General features: G+C 35.6%; 1 protein-coding gene across 1 annotated transcript in view; it reads left to right on the top strand.

Annotated features, from left to right (window-relative positions):
* The window catches only part of LOC126892956 (lipase member H-like), a 113,962-nt gene extending 90,360 nt beyond the window's left edge, over positions 1 to 23,602 (top strand). The window contains exons 6-8 of the mRNA XM_050662898.1: positions 14,478 to 14,699; positions 22,054 to 22,210; positions 23,510 to 23,602. Of these exons, the coding sequence (XP_050518855.1) occupies positions 14,478 to 14,699; positions 22,054 to 22,210; positions 23,510 to 23,561 (431 nt within the window). The 3' untranslated portion in view covers positions 23,562 to 23,602. The remainder of the gene's footprint in view (positions 1 to 14,477; positions 14,700 to 22,053; positions 22,211 to 23,509) is intronic.
* The last annotated feature ends 439 nt before the right edge of the window (positions 23,603 to 24,041 follow it).

Here is a 24,041-nt window from a genome sequence, read left to right as displayed (position 1 = left end):
CCTTGACTGCTGCTTTGCGAGGTGATGCTGCAGATATATTAAGGTCAATTCCCAAGGGTCAAGAAAATTGTTACCAGACCTTGTTCACTCGTCTAGAAAAACGCTATGGAGATGCCCATCTACAACAAGTATACAAAGCACAACTGCGAAGTAGAAGTCAACGAGCAAGTGAGAATCTGCAAGAATTTGAAGCAGATGTGGTTCGTGTGGTGCGGTTGGCTTATCCAGAGGTGCCAGATAGCGTTTTAGAAGAAATTGCAGTAGATACCTTTGTCAATGGGCTGAAAGATAATGAACTACAGAAAGCTTTACGACTAGCAAGACCGAAAGTTTTAGATGAAGCACTTGCTATTGCCTTGGAACACGAAGCAGCTAGCCAAGCTTCACGAAACTATCGAGTAATAACCGTGGAAAAAGGCGATAAGAGAAAAGATGAACGTTTGGTGGAAATGGTACGGAGGGTGATTCGTGACACGATGCCGAAGAGACGCATGAAGAGGGCTGGAAGAGTTGGTTCAAATACAGATGCTTCCTCGATACGGCCATGCAGTGAAAGTTGTAATCACCGGCTTAAAGTAGATGAACAGCTTTGCCCTGTGAGACGAACTACCGTCGTTAATGAGCAATGGCAGCCACAACAGTTACAAGAAGCCCAAGAAGACGATCCATGTATAAAAAGAGTATTGGATTGGATGCGTCGAGGTGAGAGACCTTGTTGGCAAAACATTAGTGCATGTAGTCCGGAAGTCAAGGCCTACTGGAGCCAATGGAATTGCCTGATACTAAAAGATGATCTTCTGTACAGAACCTTTGAGAACGATGATGGTACAGAATCTAAGCTTCAGTTGATTGTACCTAAAAGTAAAGTGTCAGAAGTATTGCGTCAGTTGCATGACGGTACATCAGGTGGACACTTTGGTATTACGAAGACTCTGCAAAAGGTTCGAGAACGGTTCTATTAGGTGAACTGTAAAGATGATGTAAGAAGATGGTGCCAGAAATGTGAACTGTGTGCATCCGGTAATGGTCCAGTTGGTAAAAAGAGAGCACCCATGAGACAGTACAATGTTGGCAGTCCTATGGAAAGAGTAGCAATCGACATTGCAGGTCCATTTCCAGAAACTGATGCTGGAAATAAATACATCCTGGTAGCCATGGATTATTTTACGAAATGGACCGAGGCCTATGCATTACCAAATCAAGAAGCTGCTACCGTTGCAGAGGTACTTGTTAAAGAATTCTTCAGCCGATTTGGTGTTCCCTTGGAGATCCACTCCGACCAAGGGCGAAACTTTGAGTCAGTTCTTTTCCAAAACGTTTGTAAATTGATTGGTGTCAATAAGACCAGAACAACACCCCTGCATCCTCAATCAGATGGGATGGTCGAGAGGATGAACCGAACGATGGGTAAACACTTGTCCAAAGTTGTATCTGAACATCAGCGAGATTGGGACCAACACATTCATTTATTCCTGATGGCCTACCGCTCGGCCGTAAATGAAACTACAGGTCAAACACCAACCTGCCTGATGTTGGGTCGTGAAGTTCGGTTGCCCTGCGACCTAGAGTTTGGCTGCGGACCTTCCGAGGAACATGTTGCAGGCGAAGACTACGTTGACCGCCTGAAATTACGAATGAACAACATTCATGAACTTGCCCGACAACACATCCAGATAGCCAGTGACAGAATGAAAGATCAATATGATTCTCGATGCAAGAATGAAAGCTTCGAAGTAGGTGATCTTGTCTGGCTTTATAATCCGCAACGTCGTCGAGGCTTATGTCCTAAACTGCAAAGACAATGGGAAGGTCCATATGAAGTTAAGAAGAAAATAAATGACGTAATATATAGAATTAAGAAGTTGCCAAACGGTAAACCAAAAGTTATTCACATAAATCGTCTTGCACCATATGCTGGCTCAAATGAAACAGAAGAAGCACGAGTCCTCCAACAGGAGATGAAAGATGTCGCACAGCCAAGTTTTAATCAATTTATGTCAAATTACGCAGCGAGAAAGAGTGCTAGATTCGGCGTGACCACAGAAGTTCAGCAAGATCTGTTTGGTGTTCCAGAAAACGTCTCTCTGGCCCACTGTGTTGCCCAAGACCTCGAGATGACTAAAGGAATATCGTCCGTATTCAATAGAAAGTTCGGCCGCCTGGACGAGTTAAGAAATCAGCAGCCTAAAATTGGAAGAGTACTGCGATTGAAAGATGGTCCTCGATCTTTGCTGTATATGGTGACCAGAAAGTCTTATACGGACACGCCAAGCTACGAGAACATATGGCGTGTTCTAACTAATTTGAAGAAAATCGTGTGTAATTATGACATCAAAAATTTGGCTTTACCAAAAATAGGCCATGCAGTAAAAAATCTGGATTGGAAGATTGTGAGAAGCATGCTTGAAGTGGTCTTCAGAGGAACTGGTGTACAAATCACTGTGTGTTGCATGAACCCGAAGATGTCGTACCCTTCAAAGACAGTAGACTGTTATTTCTTCTTGAAGGGTGTATGCAGAGCTGGAGAGTCGTGTAGATTCCGCCATCCTGGGCCTTCATTTAGAGTTGCTGATCGAGACGCTCAGATCTTAAGAGGGGAGCAGTGTAGCGGAAGATAAATCTTGGCCGATCCCCGTATAACAGTAAACACCTCGAGAATGACGTAATCGGATGTGCTAGGCCTCGCCGGAGAATTCTGGAAGGTACGTCACGTAGGCGGAACAAGCCGATAGCTCGAGATGGGAGTCGATTGTTCCAGAATAACAACTGGGTATAAATACGGGCATATTTTGTGAATAAGTTTAGTGTATAAGATAAATTCGTCTGTAACTTATGGTGTGAGTTTTTATTCAATCTCACCCCACCGTGGCAAAAATGGTTTAATTATTACCTTTTGCCTAATTGGACATAGGTGAATATTTTAGGACCACACCCGTATGTCCCGTCCTTCGATATAAACAAAATAGTGAACTTTTAGGAGAACTGGTTCGAATAATTTGATTTGGTCTGGTTTTAAAGGTGCTAATTAATACGATAGAAAGGGTTGTGTATTAGCGATAAATAAGGGTATTCGGCGAACAAAACATTTATTAACAACAACGATTTTGACAAATAAGCGGCTTAACGATAAATGATATTCTTAATAGCGAACGAGAGAGAGTAAGAGTCTTTTTAATCTATTAATTATTGCGGAGAGAGTATTTTTACGGCGAAAAGAGACGCACAAGCGAACAAAGTGTTCAACTCGAAGAGCAGAAAGAGACTGCTGAAATTCTATTCAAATCTCTGCACTATTATCTTTGATAGTTTAGTTTACACCATTCGCCCTGAAAAGGGCCAAACACATGTTACACTTCTTTGGCAAAATTACCTGCTTTTACCCCGAAACTATAAAAAATGCAGATGTATATTTTATGAAACACACAACGCTACACTCAAGTTTTTCAGAGAATTAAATATTTTAAACACAATACAGATTGTCCCAACAGATTTACAGAGAGATATTTTTATAAAAGCAAATTAATGTAAATAACTGTTGTTTTCACAACATACTCCCCCGCGTTGAAGCACTGGCTTTAACATAAACCTAACCTAACATAAATCAACTTACAACGTTCTTAAGCGAAAACACTCAACTTAACTTAATTTTAACAGTCATTTGGTAGAGGACACAATTTATTAATAGAGCGCTTGAAGACTCCATCTTTAGTTTTGACCGATGCAACTCTTACTCGGCCATCCTTTCCGGGAAAGACATCAATCACTCTTGCTAGAGCCCAGTAAAGAGGAGGAGTGTTATCTTCAATCAACAAGACGAGATCGTTGGGCTCTAGGTTCTTATGAGGAAGAAACCATTTAGGGCGATTTTGGAGTCTGTTCAAGTAGTCAATTGACCATTTTTTCCAAAACATTTGCTGGAGTTTAGAGAGATGTTGCCATAAACTTAATCTATTTTCGGGAATGTGGATTACATCCCTTTCAGGAAATGACGTAAGAGATTGTCCAATCAAGAAATGTCCAGGGGTCAGATAGGTTAGATCAGAGGGATCATTTGAGAGGGAGCAAAGCGGTCGAGAGTTGAGCACAGCTTCAATTTGAGTGAGAACAGTGGTAAATTCTTCAAAAGTGAGCTTAATATCACCCATGAGTCTACGGATATGATGCTTTGCGCTCTTTATAGCGCTTTCCCAGATGCCACCATGATGAGGGGCTCGAGGAACTATGGTTTTCCAGCGAATATGCGATGATGCCAAAAAATCATTAATAGAGCGAGAGTTTTCTTTTTCTTTTAAAAACTTATAAAGTTCAAACAACTGATTACGAGCTCCCAAAAAGTTCGTGGCGTTGTCACTGAATATAGTCTGAGGGAGGCCTCTACGGCTAATAAAACGTTTTAGAGCGAGAAGAAACGTCTCTGTAGAAAGGCCGGACACGACTTCGATGTGAACAGCTCGAGTCGATAGACAAACGAAAAGAGCAATATAAGATTTTATCAAGGGAGCTTTGCGGAGTTTGGAAGCTTTAATCTGAAAGGGGCCACCAAAATCTAATCCTACATGAGCGAATACTCGAGAGGATTGCAAACGTTCCTTTGGCAAATCTGCCATAATCTGAATAGCGGGTTTGGCATTAAATCTAAAACAAACCATACATTGGTGTATGACCTTTTTAACTTCACGTAGTCCATTTAAAGGCCAATATTTAAGTCGAATTTGAGATAAAGTATTTTGAGGACCAGAGTGACAAAGTCTGATATGTTCTCTCTGAAGAATGAGACGTACTACACGATTTTTTGAGGGAAGGAGAAGAGGATATTTTTGATCAAATGTGACGTCTGAGTTACCAAGGCGACCTCCTACACGCAGCATTTCATTTTCATCCAAAAAGGGGTTTAAGCGTAAAATAGACTTATTGGATAGAGTTTTACCTTTTTTAATCTCAGAAATCTCAAGCGAGAAAGAAGAATACTGAAGCATCTTAACAATCTTCAGTTCAGCGTTTTGAAGTTCGCTTACTTCAAGAGAATTTGATAACTTATGAGAAGGCGATTTGGCATTATTGGCAAACCTGAATATAAATGCTAAAGTTCTTACAAACCTTGAAAAATTAGAGAACCTATCAGAAAGAGAGGTGAAAAAATCTATTTGATCATTTCGAATGTGAAGAGTTACTTTCCTTTCTTCGGGTAACTTGGAGGTATAAACTTTTGGATTGTATTTCAACAAATCCAACCGAGATTGATTCAAAAATTGAGGACCATGAAACCACAAAGAAGATTTAAGTATTTCAGCGGGTAGCATTCCTCGGGAGAGTATGTCGGCAGGATTCTCTTTGGATCGTACGTGCCTCCAATGAGCGTTAGGAGAATTATCTAAAATTTGTGCAACCCTATTTGCTACAAATTGAGTCCAACGAGAGGGATGCGAACGAAGCCAAGCGAGAACAATTTCTGAATCCGACCACATATTTATAGAGTCTAAGCGAGAGAGTTTTTCTTCAATAATATTAGCAATCCTTGCTGTGAGCTTACTACACAATAGCGCACCCATGAGTTCCAATCTTGGGAGAGTCAAGGGTTTTAGCGGAGCGACACGACTCTTAGATGCTAAAAGTGAACAAGATACTTGTTCTGATCTATAAATCACACGTAGGTAGATGCAAGCTCCATAAGCCTTTAAACTTGCATCCGAGAATGCGTGAATCTCAACACTAGTGATTTCTTGACTTAAAAAGAGACACCGAGGTATATTTAAATCCTTAAAATTAGAGAGACTGCGAACAAAATTTAGCCACTCATGCAACGTATCTGCATCTATGATATCGTTCCAATTAATTTTGGAAATCCAAATTTGTTGCATGATTAATTTAGCGACAACTGTAACTGGGTTAATTAGGCCTTGAGGATCAAATATTTGGGCAATCATTGACAGTACTTCTCTCTTGGTGTACGAGTCCTTTAAGGTAAAATTTGGGAGAGAGATTGAGAAGGTGTCAAGAATAGGATTCCAACATAAACCTAAAACCTTATTGGAGCCATTATCTGGAGCTATTACATAAGTAGTGTTCGAAGAGAGAGAAGAGATATTTTTTAAAAACAAGTCTGAGTTAGAACACCATTTATGGAGAGAGATACAAGCGGTTCCAAGCAAACTAGTTATTTCCTTATGAGCTTTAAGGAGAGTCTGTACATCATTAGCGCCATAGAGAATGTCATCAATGTAACAACTATTTTGAAGAGCATCACTGGCCAGAGGATACTCAGTCTGATAAGTTTGTGCCAGTTCCATTAAACAGCGAGTACTCTGAAAGCTAGCGCTTTTAGTTCCATACGTTACGGTTTGCAATTCAAGACACTCAATGTCTTTTTCAGGGGAGTCACGCCACAGAATATTTAAAAGAGAGGTTTGAGCAGGATTTATTCTAACTTGTCTATACATTTTTTGTATATCCGTTGTAAAAACGAAGGAATACAATCTAAACCGTAGCAAAATGTCAAAAAGTTCCGGTTGAAGAGTAGGACCTTTGAGTAAAATATCATTGAGCGAATAACCACTAGAGCTTTTCATCGAACCATCAAAAACAACCCTAAGCTTTGTTGTTAAGGATTCTTCCTTAAACACACAGTGATGCGGTAGAAAATATTTATTTTCTAACTTTTCGTTGGTTAGAGAGAGAGGCACTATTTTCGCATGTTCGAGAAGAAGATATTCATTAATGAAAGATTTATATTGAGCGTATGTACTTTCGTTTTTTAAGAGCCTATGTTCTAAATTCATAAATCTTTTAAAGGCCATTTTAAAGGATTCACCTAACATTTTATTAGCGTTTTCAGAGACAAATGGAAGATTTACTTGAAAGCGACCTGAAGGTAACACAAGAGTAGTTTTGCTAAATATTTGTTCCGCTAATTCTTCATCGGGAGTTAATTTACTAGCAAGGGGAACTTCTTCAATTTCGAAAAATTGTTGAAGCAACTTATCCAACTGATTTTCTTCGGGTTCGGATTGAACAAAGAGAGAAACATTTGATTGAGAGATAGCCAAATGTGAATTACGGTGAAAAACCTGAGGATTAATTGTACCAAAAATAACATAGCCTAAGTGAGTATTCTGAAGAATGGGAAGATTTTTTCCTAACCGTATAAATCCATCCGTCAATAATTCACTATAGATATCACCAGCTAGAAGCAAATCAATTTTACCCGGAACAGAATACGAGGGATCTGCGAGAGTGAGATCCTGTGGGACTTTTATTTTACTTCTATCTATAGTAGCTCTAGGAAGCCTACAAGTTATACTATCGAGCACAGCGAAAGAAGTTTTAAAACTTCTGTCCTTTACATTATAGGGGAAAAATTCTAAGTTTAACATTTCGTTTGAGAGTGAGGTGTTTTCGGATATGGTTGATATCTGTAGCTGTTTAAAATAAGGGATGAGTTTTAACTTCTCAACCAAATCACGAGAGATAAACGAATGTTGACTCCCATTATCTAGGAGCGCTCTGGCATGCATGGGTCTGCCGTCTTTCGAATAAACGGTTACTAAAGCGGTAGCCAACAATACATCAGTTTTAACTGATAAAGCTGAGAGAGATGTGGCTGCCTGAGAATCTGGAGAATTTTGCATATCTAAAGGAGGTCTGGATGAGCTAGTAGAAGCTTCATTTTGGCTGCGATTATTAAAAGAATGCTGAGTAGATATGGGAGCGACAACACGAGAAGCACCTTGAGAATTTTGAGGAGTTTGAGCATTGCGCTCACGAGAGAGAGCTTGCCTATTGATGTTACTAGAGGAGGAGACATTTTCAGAGGTTCCATGGAGGGATGAGTGATGATGACCCCCACACAAAGTACATGATCGAGTAGAGCCGCAATCTTGAGAGAAATGTTTACTACCCAAACAATTAAAACACAGTTTCTTACCTTTTACAAAATTAAATTTTTCCTGTAAAGAGAGGCATTTAAAATCATTACACTGATAAACCTTATGAGCATTACTTCTGCAAAAAGTACAATTATTATCAGAGAAAGAGTGTGATGGTTGGTCAACTGATGAGAAGAAAGATGTTTTTGATTGAGACCTGTTATTAACCTTTTTATCATGATCTGAAACATTTAATTTTTCCTGAATATCACACTTTTTCTCGAGAAATTTAAAAAACTGTGAAAGGGTAGGTAAGGTCTTTGTCCCAATATCATATTCAAAGGCCCTATGTGTAGAAAAATCTAATTTTTGTAAAAATATTTCAATTAATAGTAAATCCCAATGCTCAATTGGTACGGACATATTTTTCAAAGCGAGCAGCGTCTGCTGAGCTAGAGTTAAAAATTCGCGTAACGCCTTTGAATTACTTTTAACTAGAGATGGAGCCTTTAACAATTTTTGAATGTGTAAGCTAATCACTGGCGATTTGTTTTCGTAACGATCTTTGAGAGTTTTTACAGCTATATCGAAATTTTCGTCGATAACTTCGATGTTGTCGATCAACTGGAGGGGTTCATTTCGCAGGAACGATTTAAGGTAAATAAATCGTTGCACGTTATTGAGTTCTTCATTGTTCACTATTAGCGTCTCGAAGAGCTGGTAGAACGAGTTGAACTCAGAGAATGACCCGCAGAACGTTTGCATGGTGATCTCCGGAAGCCTAACCTTAGCAGTGGCCACAGTTGACTGAGTGCTATTTGATCTGAGAGGAGGGGGGCCCAACAATAACTCGTCCATCTTACGCTGTAGGCCCGCGAGAATAGAGAAATATTTTTGCTCAGTTGTTACCCTGTCTTCTGCTTCAGTACCGGCTTCATCAATCTCGTCTATCTGATCCATTATTTCTTCATATTTTAAAAAACAGGTTTTTAATTCTGTTTGCCGAAATTGAAATTGTAGCGCATCCTTTTCCGTACTAGCCTTTTGTGAGAGCCAGTTTTCGATTCTTGTAATTTTAGCCTTCAAAGGCGTCCTTTTTTTCTTGAGGTCTTCCATTTCTATCTCGAATTCGATTGAACACACGGCGAGAGAGAGTCTATCGATACGCGGCAAAATCTAAATTACACTGGAGAGTTTTTTGTCAATTAACAAGCGCGGCGAGAGAATAAGAGTCTAAGTTTCACAGAGAGATACAGCGTCTACGTTAAATGTCTACAAAAGTGTTTTTGACCGTAAAATGTCTTTGAGCAGAGTTTACCTTGGATCAGCAATAAAAGTTTTAAAAAATGGAAAAATCTCACCAAATTAGTCCAATTGATAAAGCAACAGGTGGCAGCTACTAACCACACACAATAACTTCACTTTCTTTTACTTAGAGTTTATCGCGACGCGAACTAACAAGTCTTGTAGAGGTATTACACACAAAAATGTCCGAAAAAGCGGCACAAACGCGAAAACCAACCAAAAATCCGGGTCGATGTAGACCATCAAATGGTGTGAGTTTTTATTCAATCTCACCCCACCGTGGCAAAAATGGTTTAATTATTACCTTTTGCCTAATTGGACATAGGTGAATATTTTAGGACCACACCCGTATGTCCCGTCCTTCGATATAAACAAAATAGTGAACTTTTAGGAGAACTGGTTCGAATAATTTGATTTGGTCTGGTTTTAAAGGTGCTAATTAATACGATAGAAAGGGTTGTGTATTAGCGATAAATAAGGGTATTCGGCGAACAAAACATTTATTAACAACAACGATTTTGACAAATAAGCGGCTTAACGATAAATGATATTCTTAATAGCGAACGAGAGAGAGTAAGAGTCTTTTTAATCTATTAATTATTGCGGAGAGAGTATTTTTACGGCGAAAAGAGACGCACAAGCGAACAAAGTGTTCAACTCGAAGAGCAGAAAGAGACTGCTGAAATTCTATTCAAATCTCTGCACTATTATCTTTGATAGTTTAGTTTACACCATTCGCCCTGAAAAGGGCCAAACACATGTTACACTTCTTTGGCAAAATTACCTGCTTTTACCCCGAAACTATAAAAAATGCAGATGTATATTTTATGAAACACACAACGCTACACTCAAGTTTTTCAGAGAATTAAATATTTTAAACACAATACAGATTGTCCCAACAGATTTACAGAGAGATATTTTTATAAAAGCAAATTAATGTAAATAACTGTTGTTTTCACAACAACTTATATAAATAAAGTCGTATATAAATTACGAACCGCTAGTTTTATTGTAATTAGAAGTAATTACACTAATCACGCTACAATACGCTTTGACAGTTCTCAATATGTAAACAAACTGTCAGACTGACAAACTACTTAATTTGTTTGCGTTACAAAATTAATAAATTTGAATATATTTTTTTTTTGTGAATGATCATAGAACAAAAATCGTGTATACAACTTGCATTTAATTATCATTATGACGCTCGTACTCTATACGAAACTCGTTTCGTATCCTTTATACTCGCTTCATAATAACCATCATTAAATGCTCGTTGCATAATATACTATTAAAAACCAGTCTCATTTTAACTGGGTTTAATAAAAATCGTCTTTTTGTTCTACGGCTAAATATTCGTAGAACAAAAAGACGATTTTTATTAAACCCAGTTAAAATGAGACTTGTTTTTATAGTATATTATGCAACGAGCATTTAATGATGGTCATTATGAAGCGAGTATAAAGGATATGAAACGAGTTTCGTATAGTATAAACGAGTACGAGCGTCATAATGATAATTAAATGCAAGTTGTATACACGATTTTTGTTCTATGATCATTCACAAAAAAAAATATATTCAAATTTATTAATTTTGTAACGCAAACAAATTAAGTAGTTTGTCAGTCTGACAGTTTGTTTACATATTGAGAACTGTGAAAGCGTATGTATTTGACTCGCCATTGGTTACTGCGCGTGTGCCACCTTTATCGCGAATGTCATATCGCGATTCTATAGGGCTTTTCATTCACAGTCAGTTGTTTCGACCTTCTGTCATATGTCGTATAATCCGTGTATATTTATTATATTACAAAGATTATAAAACATATGACAGAAGCTCGAAACAAATGACAATCGATGAAAAGCCCTATTAGTTAAAAATCTGTATCTTAATGGAAATCTGTATCATAATAAAGTTCATTATGATACAGGTAGTGACATCATAATTGATATATAGGGCTTTTCATCGATTGTCATTTGTTTCGAGCTTCTGTCATGTGTCACATAATATTAATATATCTACGTCATACGTTTTTGTTTTGTATTATTGTATATACCAATAACGTATGTCGTACATATTAATATTATGTGACACATGACAGAAACTCGAAACAAATGACTGTGAACGAAACACGTGCAAGTCATTAAAAATTCTGAGAAAGCGAAACCTTAGTCAAATAAAGAAATATGTCTCTCAAATCTATACCCTCCCATTTATGAATTTCGCACCAAATAGGTACCTAATCATTGTTTTATTTTTCTTTAATAATACATTAATAAAATAGGTATTCTAAAATCAGTCTCCTTTAACTGATTAATAAAAAGTCCCATTTTTTGGTCTACGAATAATTTACATTCCGCATATGAATTTCGCACCAAATAACATTCGAAATACTATAATTGTTTTATTTTTATTTAATAATACAGTACCAAGTATTTTAAAATCAATCTCCTTTTAAAAGACTCTAAAAAAACTTATCTTTTTCGGTGTACGATATTTTTAACATTCCGTATATGAATTTGGGACCTACTGACATTCCGTATATGCATCTGGAACCTCGCCGTCTATTGGTTAAAATATTACCGCGTGCTGCAACGAACCAATATAAAACTCCTATGGTCCAAATACATATACGGAATGTTTAGATGCCTCCGGTGAGGCTCCAATAAGAGCCGAATTTCGCGATTCAGAGGACTGGACTGCGCTCCGTATTCTAATTGAAAAGTAAGATTGTTTTGCCTTCGCATTGCAACTTAATTAAAAATAAAATTGTTATTTTTTTTTGTATATTGGTCTTTACTCCTTCGAGTAACTAGGTCCATTTTCTGTCGGAAATTACCAGCTGAACAGACGGGGTCGTGAATTGCAAGTTTTTTGAATTCCCTCTTGTCTTCTTCGCTTCAGCATCCATTTGGATTGCAAATTTTAGAAGCCTGGGAGGTGTTACCAAAGAAATGGACCAATATGTTTTCAATTTAAAAATCTTTTAGTAATATTTTAATATATTTTAAATATTATTAATAATTATAGAGCGGAATATATGCAACACAACATTATCAAAATATGCGCATATATATGCATTACTTTTACTACAAATATGCAGGTATTTTTTCTAAATTTGTCTAAATATGCAAATGCATATTAAAAATACTCAAAAATAAAACAATATATTAAATATAAACATTTATGTTTAAAAAATTCAACCTATATTTATGTTTAATACATATTTATTTTTCACATAAAAACAAATGAAGTGACACACAAAAACTGATATTATAATTAAATTAAGAATCTAAATTATAGTATGAATTTATAATCAAATATTTTTCAAAATTTTCAACTAGCAACTTTTGCCTTTTATCACTAAAAACGTGTTTGGACACAGAAAAAGTTTGTTCTACATCTACTGATGTTATAGGACAATATTTTAATTTAGGCCGTAAACTAATTTGCCAAGTCGTAAGACCTTCAGAAAAGTTGCCTTCAAAAATACGTACAACTTTCCTCAAACAATCGAAGCCCTCATTTTTTTCTAAAACATTTTTTAATTTATTGCTAATTGTAATCCCTGTATTTCCGGGAATTTTTTGACAATGAGCAGAAAAAGTGTTAACAAGATTAACCGAATCACTCAATTGTAAATTCCTTTATTCTAATGACTTTATTAGATCTGGTAATAAACTAAAATTCTTTTGTGAGACATGATGCTTTTGTTTGTCAGTTCCTCATTTAAAAAATGAAATGTGAAAATGGATGTAACTTACGATTTCGGAACAGGCCTTGCAAAATACTTTGTCTCCACTTAGCTTTAACTCTGGAAAGCACTTTATCCAAGCACTTTTTTGAATGGTAGACATATTTAATTTTAATATATACCAATCACTTCAAAAACACTAAATACGGTACAACGTTTACTTTAAACAAATGTTGGCCGGAAACTGACAAAATAAATATTAGACCCTTAGAAGCAGGTAGGTACCTACGACTTGCAACGCTAATAAAATAATATTTTTCTGGGAACACCCATAATTGTTAAATTCAGGTAGTAATGGGAAAGTCCAGATAGATAATAATGAGCGATAGATAGATAAATAACGAGCTCGTTCATATCGAAGTTATAATTTATTTTTAAAATATGCAAAATAAATCGTGTTTAGCTTAAATATGCAATGTTGTGTTTTTTGTCTGAAAATATGCAATATATGCATCTATACGCACTTTGCATATATTCCGCTCTCTATTAATAATGCTATTAGGATCGAAAACTTCATCTTTTATTTGCCAGATGACGCTAGTCACCTAATATTTTCACTTCAGTTGCAATGGGTGGGAGGGAAAGGCTCTCGGTGCTGATCAATTGGGGTATGGAGAACAAGCCTACGTTCTCTCCGATGATGCTCCAATAAGAGCCGAAAATCGCGATTCAAAGGACTGGACTGCGCTCCGTATTCTAATTGAAAAGTAAGATTGTTTTGCCTTCGCATTGCAACTGAATTAAAAATAAAATTTTTATTTTATTATGTTTAATTTATTAAGTTGGCAGGACTGAGAAAATTATGAAAATTTCATTATTTTCATTACATGTTTGTATATCTATATACTCCCTTAGTCTTTTTGCAACCCTCCTGCCCAAAAAATTTTCGTCATAAAATTGATAGTATCCTGTCATTCTATGGATGTGGCAAGACTCAGCAATTCATCGCAACTTCCCATTTTTTCCTCATGGTAAATCTAATTTTCACAGGAAAATGTCACAGGAAACCCGTGGATTGTTCCATAAATTGTAAGTACCTTTTCTAACCTTCCAGTATTGCAAAGGGCAGGACTCAGAAAATCGTGGTTGAAGTTCTGTTAATATGTCCCGGTCTATATTTGTATTTATAATGTATTAGGTATATAGTACCCAAAAAACTCATTTGCAACCTGGCTGCTCAATTAGTTTCCCGACAAAAACCTTATTTCTCTCGACTATAGAGCTGAACTTTTACCAAAAGTAAACAGAAATTAGCTAATAATTATAACTAATATTTTAGGGAAACACTGAGGTTGTTTTATGTGTAGTTATTAAGCTGCAAACCCCGTGTATCAACCAGTCAACTAATAGAGAGACATTATACATCAGAGATTGTTTCTGTGAATCACACTAGTAAATCAACTAGTTAAAGTGACCATACAATCAATATTTGATAGATAATCATCAATTGGTTATAAATTTTCTTCATTATATTATTTCACCAAATGTTTTTTTATTTCTACGTAAAGTAACTTTTTCCATTTTTAAATTCAGAAATCATTAGACGACTGTTTTAGGTCTAGATCCTGCCGGACCATTGTTTCAAGTTTTCCCAAAATCCCTAAAAATCGGTGTTGGAGATGGTGAGTTTGTTGATATCTTGCATACTAATGCTTTTGTTACTGGAGAATTAAAGGGTATTGGAGATTTGGATATATGGTTAAATGGTGGAGTAACTCAGCCTGGTTGTTCAGCTCTCGATATTTTGGCAAGAAAAGGATTGAATCTGCCAGAGTTAGGTAGTATATTTTTTTGTATACAGATATGGTATGACTAAATTTTTTTCAGGCAAAAATGATGACAGGGTTCTAGACCTGTACCAAAAAAAAAAAGTTCTGAAAATTTGGCGGGTGTATGTGAAAAGGGATATGAGTCAAAAAATATAATTTTGGGAAAACGGGTTTTTGTGATTTTTGTGACGTAAATGCAATACAATATTATTTGTCAATACAATGTGTATTATCTTCTGTGTATGACTTAATTATGTCGCAAGAACACATTTTTTGTAGTAAATATGGAGTACATCGAATATTTTTTGAAAAAAAATAGAATATTATTTTATTAAAATGCAGGTACAAACAAAACATATCTAATCTAAAAACTTCTAAACAATAATAAATTACTAGTAATAATTATTATTACTAGTAATTTATTATTGTTAATTACCCTTTGTTAGTTATCCCGGTGGTCAGATGTACCTGGAAAAATATCCCTTACATATCTGTAGTAGGCAAATTTTTGTAGTCATGAAAGGTTTGATTTACATAAATATGGCAACAACTCAATTAGGTTATTTCTTTCTCTTTACTAATCGGATTGGCATTTTTGTAAGACATTGTAACATGCCGCGGCCACTCTTTTCCTTTTCTTAAATAATTTAAAGGTGGAAATGACTCTTCTTCTCTTAGGGATGCTTTGTATATTATTTGGCCTGGAACATTGGTATATCGTAACCATTTAATGTCCTTCCAGATATCTTTCTGCCCATCTTCATTTATTTTTCTTCACTGGAAAACTGATTTGAAAAGAGCAGAGTATTCAAAAAAGTCGGAAATGTCCATTTCAGTTACGTCAAAGGGTCTTTAACACCACAAAGCCTTACGAGATTCATCCAATCTCTTGGATGTTCAATGGGACAAGGATATCGTTTTTTCTTTTTTCGATAATCGAGTGGTCGCTGTCACACTCTATATGAGCGTGACCAGGAGTTAAGAATTTATGGTCAATGTGTTCAAGATTGGAATGTTCCTTTAACGCAAGCATGAACATGATAGATACATAACAATTCTTGTTTGGTCCAGCACATGTGTATCTGAATAAAATGTAATTATTTTTGTCGTGGATGGAAACTCTTTAATGTGTTTGCTTAGACACGATGCTATTTGATTGGCGCCGCTTGCAACAATGGCTTCGTGCCACATATAACAGAAAGCTTGTTGATCTTTGCAGCTGTGGAGGGTAAGGTTAAATGTCCAAAGTGGCCTTTTGTAAAAAACAACCGATGTCTGTAGATTCGGAGTTGGAAGGCACTGCTGAAGGTCAAAGCTATATACTAACTTTGAAGGATCTTGACGTGAGCTTTCTTTGTCTGCCTTTTTTGCATTATAAGCCATTTCAGATTGTTGCTGGTGTTCATCTAACTCTTTTTTTATGTTTTGTAAGTATTATTCTGCCTCAGCAGCTCTAATTAACATATTATGTATATCGATTACATGTGGCGCATGAGCCTTTTTCGGGCATGTTAATTTTTAAGTTTAACGAATGAAAGACGCGTTCGTAAATAAATTATGAAACAGGTTCTTTATCAACAGGAATCCATTTTTTATATGCCTGATAAAGTCCAGAAAGCGTATAAGTTTAAGGAAGATATCTCATACCTGTATCTTTTCTACAGTAGTGACTTTCATAATAGTCTAAGAGCAGGGAGGGAGCGGATTTTGTGCGTGATAAGTAATATGGAAAAACTATACGTAGATATGTTGAATTAGTTGTGTACATGACTTTCACCAACGGCCGGAAACTAGAGTGTGGGCCGAGGGTAGTTATAAACGGTCAAAGTCGCGGTTTTTATTATTTTTTTATGAAGCTCATGATCGAGATAGTGCACCAAAATATGGTAATAAGTAGGTCATGACGTAACTAAGTAAAATCTCCAGGGGCGGAACGCTGCTTGGGGTACAAAGGGGTCGTAGGCAGGGTGAGTATAAAAATATATGGGGGTTTTTTTGCCGTTCGTGATTGAGATTGTGCACCAAAATTTGGGAATAAGTAGATCATGACATTACTAAGTAAAATCTCCAGGGGCGGAAGGCTGCGTGGGGGACAAATGTTGTGTCAGGTCACGAAATAATAATGCACACTGCGACTTTGACCCCTTAAAACTACCCTTGTCCCCAACTCTGGTTTCCGGCTCTGGGGATTTCACTTAGCTAAGTCATGGTCTACTTAGTCCCAAATTTTGGTGCACTATTAAGACAGTGTCGAAAAAAAAACCCTTATATTTTTTATATTCACACCTACCCCCACCCCTTTATCGGCCACGCAGCGTTCCACCCCTGGAGATTATAGTTAGTTACCTCATGACCTACTTATTCTCAAATTTTGGTGCACTATTTCGATCATGAGCGTCACAAAGAAAATAATAAAAACGGCGAATTTGACTCCTTATAACTACCCTCGTCCTCCACCTCGGGTTTCCGGCTCTGAGGATTTTATTTAGTTATGTTATGGTCTATATATTCCCAAATTTTGGTGCAATCTCTCAATCACGAACGTCGCAAAAAACCCCCTTTACTTTTTGTATTCACCCCCGCCCCATCCCTTTGTCGGCCACGCAGCGTGGCCACGCTTATAACTACCCTCGGCCCCCACTCTGGTTTTCGGCTGTTGGTGAAAGTCATGTACACAACTAATTCAACATATCCCCGTATAGTTTTTCCATATTACTTATCACGCACAAAATCCGCTTCTATCTCTCCGACTATAAGAAGGAAAGTGTTGACTTAAATAAAATGTTGCTCTACCAAATTTCTATCCGAATCTGAAACTTTGCTTGATGTTACCAAGCCTCTTCTATCATCATGACAAAGATTTAACTATTTCGTTTAATATTTATTTACAATTATTGGTACCAGCAAACTGCTTAAAACCCATAAAATGTAAAACATAGATGCTAACGACACACGATACGTGCAAAAGTATTCAACTTGTAACAATTTATCAACCGGTTAAAAATGTGTAAAAAAGCATAAGTATGCATAAGCTGTTTGTCGCTGAGATCGTTAAATTTTGTTTTTACCAAATCTTGTGGAAAGGGATATAAGTCAACATATTGCTGTCGTCAATTAATTATTGTTCAAAATTATGTGATATATGTTGACATATCTATTAACCCAAACGCAAATCAGAAAAAAATTGGAACGCTTTTGATCATATGTGAACATATACCTATGAATAAATGAAATATTCACAAAATATTTAATTTATTTTGACATAAGCCCGTATTACTTTAAAAATCTTATTTTTAGCCAGTTATATCATTTTACACATACCATAGCTCGTGTAAATATGTGGAGAATAACTTATATCCCTTTTCCTCTAAGTGTAATATCCATTTTTGGAATGTATTGTGTACTTAGCTCATTTTTCCCATTTTCGACTTATATCCCTTTTCACATACACCCGCTATTTGTTAACAGCTTAACGGTGTCCAGTCGGACAAACTTCAATGTGTGGGAACACTGGAACCGGAAAAGTTTTAATTGTGGAACGTAAAAGGTAATAAATCGATTGGAAGTTAAGTCCGACAAAAACATGGGACGTTCGTAGTCAGAAGTTAGAAACCTGTAACCTGTTCCACAATTAAAACTTCCCCTGTTCCAGTGGTCTCGTACATCAAAGTTTGTCCGACTAGACACCGTTAAGCTACTAACAAATTTTAAGCGTGCTATTAATAAACTTTTTTTGGTACGCAAAATCCAAGCCTATTCAGTCATGTTCAAAAATTTGCCATTGATTTATTCTTGATGTATTGATTTAGCTTTTATTTTGATTTTTTAACTTTAATCACCTTATTTTGGGTCCACCCCTAGATTACGTCACTGTGACGTAGAAAATTTGTTTAAAAGAGGCACAAATGCAAAAAAATCGGCTACTAGGTATGTAAGGATGTAAACTATTCAATGGCTACTAGATATGTAAGAATGTAAACTATTCAATGGCTATTAGATATGTAAGGATGTAAACTATTCAATGGCTGCAACCGTATAACATCACGCGAGACAGATCCACTAACGATAAATTTCCTTTATTTTAGAAAATAGTCTCTATGGGTTTAGTATCACCTATGTGCAAGTCAAACCCCCCAACCATTTCGAGTTCATAAATGCAGTTGGCACGAGAAAGGCTTTTTTCTCAATAAAAGTATTACTCCAGAGATGCAGAGACGTCAATTGCGACACACACGTGTCTAGTTTATTACGAGAAAGCATTTGATCAAGTACAGCACGCCAAGATGATGCAAATACTAAAAGAAGCAGGAATTAACAACAGGGATCTGAAAATATCTAGAAACCTTTACTGAAATTAGACTGCAAACCTCAGAGGTGAACGTGAATACACCGAATATGTGAAAATCATGCGTAAAGTGAGACAGGGCTGCATTTTGTCCTCTCTAATTTCTAATCTCTAATTACTTCAGGTATGCAGATGACACAATAGTATTTACAGACAACCTAGAAGACCTACAAGTTCTTATGAACAAAATCACATATTACAGTCAACATTATCGATTCAATATGTTTGTTCGTAGTACGATCCAAACGATCATCAACCGTTGCCAAGCATCAGACGAATGCGCAGTTAACAGGTAGCGCTGCGCTGCCAAAAACTAACAATTTCTGGATTATACATATGGCTTTTGGTATCTGGTTCGAAGGTAACTCCTTGCCTTGATATCGAATGGTACAGCTGTTGACTTGTAGACCTGGGCAGATGTTGTGGCCCTAGGTCCCTGCAGCTATGGTCTTGGTGGTCTTGTAGATGTTGGGTGCGCTGTCTATCTAGATGCATCCTGTTGTCTTCGCCTTATAGCTCCATCACCGGTGAGGATGGATTGAAGCTCCCGAAGGGAAAAAGGTTGATTTTTTTTTCAAAAACTAGAAGATATAATGGGTATAAGTGACAATCATGAAGTAAATAACCAAATTGTACCTTTGCCAAATAGTATTAAAAAACTAGTAGATGGCAAGGGTAAATTAAATGGAATTAAGATGAGGGGAATAGTTAAATTATCTTATTACTAAAAGCATATCAATAGATGAAATAAAATATTCAAAATTAAGATATCAAGACACGTGGAGTGTCGAGGTTAGGTATAAAAAATAGTATAAAAACTATTATAAAAAGCTAGGTATACATGTATGAATATAATGATTGTAATTAATATGATAAGAATCACAAACTCACAACAAGAGAATAAGTGTTGATGGATAAATAAATCTAATATTAAAATTTCATGCATTTTTAAAGAATAATTCTTCCCTTCCGTTTTCAGTTTTATCAGTGAGTAGGGATGAAGTGTCACTGTCATATCAGCGAAACACACAACACATAACATGAAATTTGAAATAACGACTATGGAACACAAGATTTGATCAGATGCTAGACTGTAAGAATATGAAGTATGTTCAGTATGACTTAGATGAAAATAGAGTTGCCTATAGAACGGGCTCCAAACAGGGTGATAAAGAAAAAACAAGTTAAAACGAATACAGAGGATAACTATTAATGAGATATTAAAGAAAATAAAGTAAAATAATTATTTAAAAATAAAATAGCAAAGTTGTGACGTTTGTAACGTTACAATATGGTGTTGAATCGTGATTCTTGAACGAAGATATGCGAAGAAAATTGGAAGTACTGCCCTGTCCACCATATCGAACGCCTTTTCATATCGAAGACTGCTAAATAGATTTTTTCATTTGTGACTAGAGCTTTTTCAATTATTTGTTGCATAGTAAAATTGTGCTCTTGTACACTGTGCTCTGGTTTAAATCCACTTTGTGCGTCTGCTAGTCTAGGTTCTGTCGTCTTACGTAATTAACTTTCTATTATTATTTCGGATATATTTTTATTTTTTTTAAAGGCCCTTTAAAAGGTTGCGAGATAGCTGGCAGTCAACATCACAGCTACGAATACAAGCTCAAAATCGGTAAGAAACAGGCCAAGAGGCCTATTATAAGAAGAAGAAGAAGAAGGTATTTTTAGTCCTGTGCATAATAGAGATATTCGTCTATAATTTCGCAAACCTTAGTATCTCCTTTCTTATGTATTGGCAAAATGGTTGCGATGTTTCACTCCGATGGAGTCTTTTTATTTTTCCAGGCCATATTTAGTATTTCCAACAATTATTTCTTTCCATTTGGTCCTAGAAATTTTAATAATTCTGCATCTAGCTGATCACATCCTGGTGCTTTACCTACTTTAATTTTACTCAAAGCTCCCTTCAGCTCTTCCATATGTATTCCAGATTTATTTGATTAGGTTATGTTGTCGGCCTCATTTTCCTTTTCCTTTATCAATATTTTATTTTCACTATTTAGGAGGCCTGTAAAATATTCTTGCCAGCGCTCGATAATTTTTTCTTAGTCTGATATGATATTTCCCTATTGATCTTTAATTTGATTAAGATTTACTCTTTCTGGTTTTTTCGTGTTTCTCAGTGTTTTGTAAAATAAATTTTGGTTTCCTTCACTATTTTCCTGCATTTTTCTTTAAAATTCTACCCAACTATCCTTTTTGCCTCATTGATCGTTTCCTTATCTTTATTTCTCTGTATATTGTACATGTCATATATGTTTGTTGACTTCTACTTTGTAAATAATTTTTACACAATTTTTTCTTTTCAATAACTTCTTTCTTGACATTTCCGCTCCACCAGCTTGTTTGTTTCTTGGTATTACCACTTCACTATATCCACATATTTGCCTTGTCACTTTTAATATCGAATCTTTGAATTCATTCCATTTATCCTCTAAATTCGTCTTTTGTTCCTCACTGTTACAGTTTTGTATTTGCTTTTCCATTTCTTCCACATATCTTATCCTTATTTGTGGATCTCGCAGCTTATAGCTCTTTATTCGTTATGTTGTGGCACTTTCTCTGTCTCTACCCTTATTATTTAGCATTGGATTCATTATAATTCTAGTTTCTACTAGGTAATATTCAGTGCGTGTTTCAAAACTTTTTTTGACTCTGACATTTCTAATTTGTTTCTTACAATACCTATGTGTTATTATATAGTCTATTATTGATCATTCGTTTCGTGTGGGTAGATAGTTCACTTGTTATTTTGTGGATCCACTTGTGCTCGAAAGATGTATTGTTTATAATTAAATTGTTATCGATGCAGAACTGTAGTGGTTTCTTTCCATTCGTGTTTATTGCATTTTCCCCATCTATATCTATTGCTCCCTGCCATTTTTTATAAACTTTTCCCACTGGCGTTATAATCTACCAGTATACTTTTTAAAATTCAATTATTATGAATGTATTATTCGTTAAGAGAAAATAACTCTTTAATATTTTTTTTAGTATTTTGCAGTCATTTTCAAGCATACAGAACTTACGTCCAATCGCTTTATGAACCAAAAGCCTATTTAATAACCAAATGCCGAAATTATCCTGCTTATCTCAATGGAGAATGTTCAAATGGAAATACGACGTATATTGGTGAAATTATAGACCAAACGTAAGTTACAATATTTTTATAGGGCGTTAAATTTAAAAATATTTCACATTAGTATGCTTCGTTTATCCTTGTATTCACTTTGGTACTATTTTTGAGTTGCTCTTTAATTATTTCTTGCTTGGTTTCTATCTTTATTCTTAATATTGATTTTCTACAGCGTCAAAATTGGACCAATAAAAACGAAGATTAGATATAGTGTCCATTTGGCAATGCCGTCGTATCTGTTTTTTGTGTGAAAACCGTATTCACCATCCCCTCCCCTTTTTAAGTCTTCTTTCGACTCCCATTACCTCATCCTACGTTAAGCCATTCTACTTCCACCACAAAACGATCAAAAAAATGACCAGAAAAGACCTTAGATTTTCGTATGGAGATTAATATGAAAAAATGACTCATTTTGCGCGTTATGTTGCTGTACTTTTACTATTTCTTGTTTTTGATTTTTAATTTTAATACTTTTTATGTCGTCCTACTTATGGTAAGAGATTAGAGGAGCAAATGAGAATATAGGACTTTTATTATCATTTGCTCCTCTATGGTATTACACACTTCATTTTTGAATATTAAGATATGATATGTTTAGTTCTCTTTTTTGTGCTAGATATTATCTGTGTTATACCAGCTAGTTCTACATTTTTTCTTTATCATTTGTTGTATTGTTAATTTATTGTTTCTGTTTTTGTTAATGCGTTGTTGTAGCTTTTTTCTTCTTTTGCCTTTAAGTCTTCGAATATTAGTAAAATATACAATTTTTAGGTACTGCCTTATATCTTTTTAAGTTTTCATGTACTTTCTGTTTTTTTTTTTTTTGTTTCTTTATTCACTTCTCCTATTTTTTTTATACACTGCCTTTTTACAATCTACTCTAAACACAAAGTAATAAGTAAATAGTCTGAAAGTAAATTAAGGTGAGTTAGGTACCATCCAGTGATGGTTCTCTAAGTATTATTGTTTATTGTGGTAGGTCGTCTGGCCATATTCTCTTTAGTCTTCTGTCAGCAAGTGGTTGGGTGAATACATTTTTTATTAATTCGTTGGTGTGGTCTGTGGTGCAATTTTTATATTTAATTGAACGATTTTTTATTAAGTCCTTGATTAGTGGGATGTCCAGATCATTGTGAAGTGTCTGGTTGGATACATACCATGGAGCTTTACTTATCATACGGAGTATTTTAGACTTGTCATATTTCGCCTATTTTAATTTAAAGAAAATACATTTACATAGAAAACAAATAAAGAACACAATTATACGATATTACTTTTAAATATAATAAACTAAATTACATTATCATTTTTTAGCCAAAGGGGGAATTTTTACATAAAAACTGGACCTACAGCCCTAAATATTTAAAAATGTAATACCGTTAAGCAATAAAATGGAAAATAAAAGTATTTTTATTTTAGTTTTACGAAATAATATTTTGCTATTCCAATTTAATTTAATCGATAGCATAGGTTATGTTAGATTTGACAGCCGCTGTTATTTGTGGCTTATTCGCAGCGATCTGCAACTTAAGAAAACCCCACAAGGAGGAGTCTAACGGAATCAAACCATATTAATAGTAGTGCCAGTATAACATGTATGGACTTCTGACGTCTTTAGCTCAAAATCCACACCAAACCGTTACATTTTGGGGACAGACTGGATGCGCTATTGGTTCTCATCTACATTGGTATCGTCCCAAATTTGACAATTCTGTTAGTGGACCTAAACATTCATTAAAAATTGGGTTTGTTGTCAACGTTTTCAGCAGATGTCACGTTTTGTCAACATATGGGTATTGATTGATTGTTTACTGAACTAGTAAGCATACTTAAATTTGTCCACCCC

The sequence above is a fragment of the Diabrotica virgifera genome, chromosome 9, assembly GCF_917563875.1.
Source record: "Diabrotica virgifera virgifera chromosome 9, PGI_DIABVI_V3a".
NCBI classification, from domain to species: Eukaryota; Metazoa; Arthropoda; class Insecta; order Coleoptera; family Chrysomelidae; genus Diabrotica; species Diabrotica virgifera.
The sequence above is the reverse complement of the archived record's forward strand: the minus strand, read 5'-3'. Positions and strand labels throughout refer to the sequence as shown.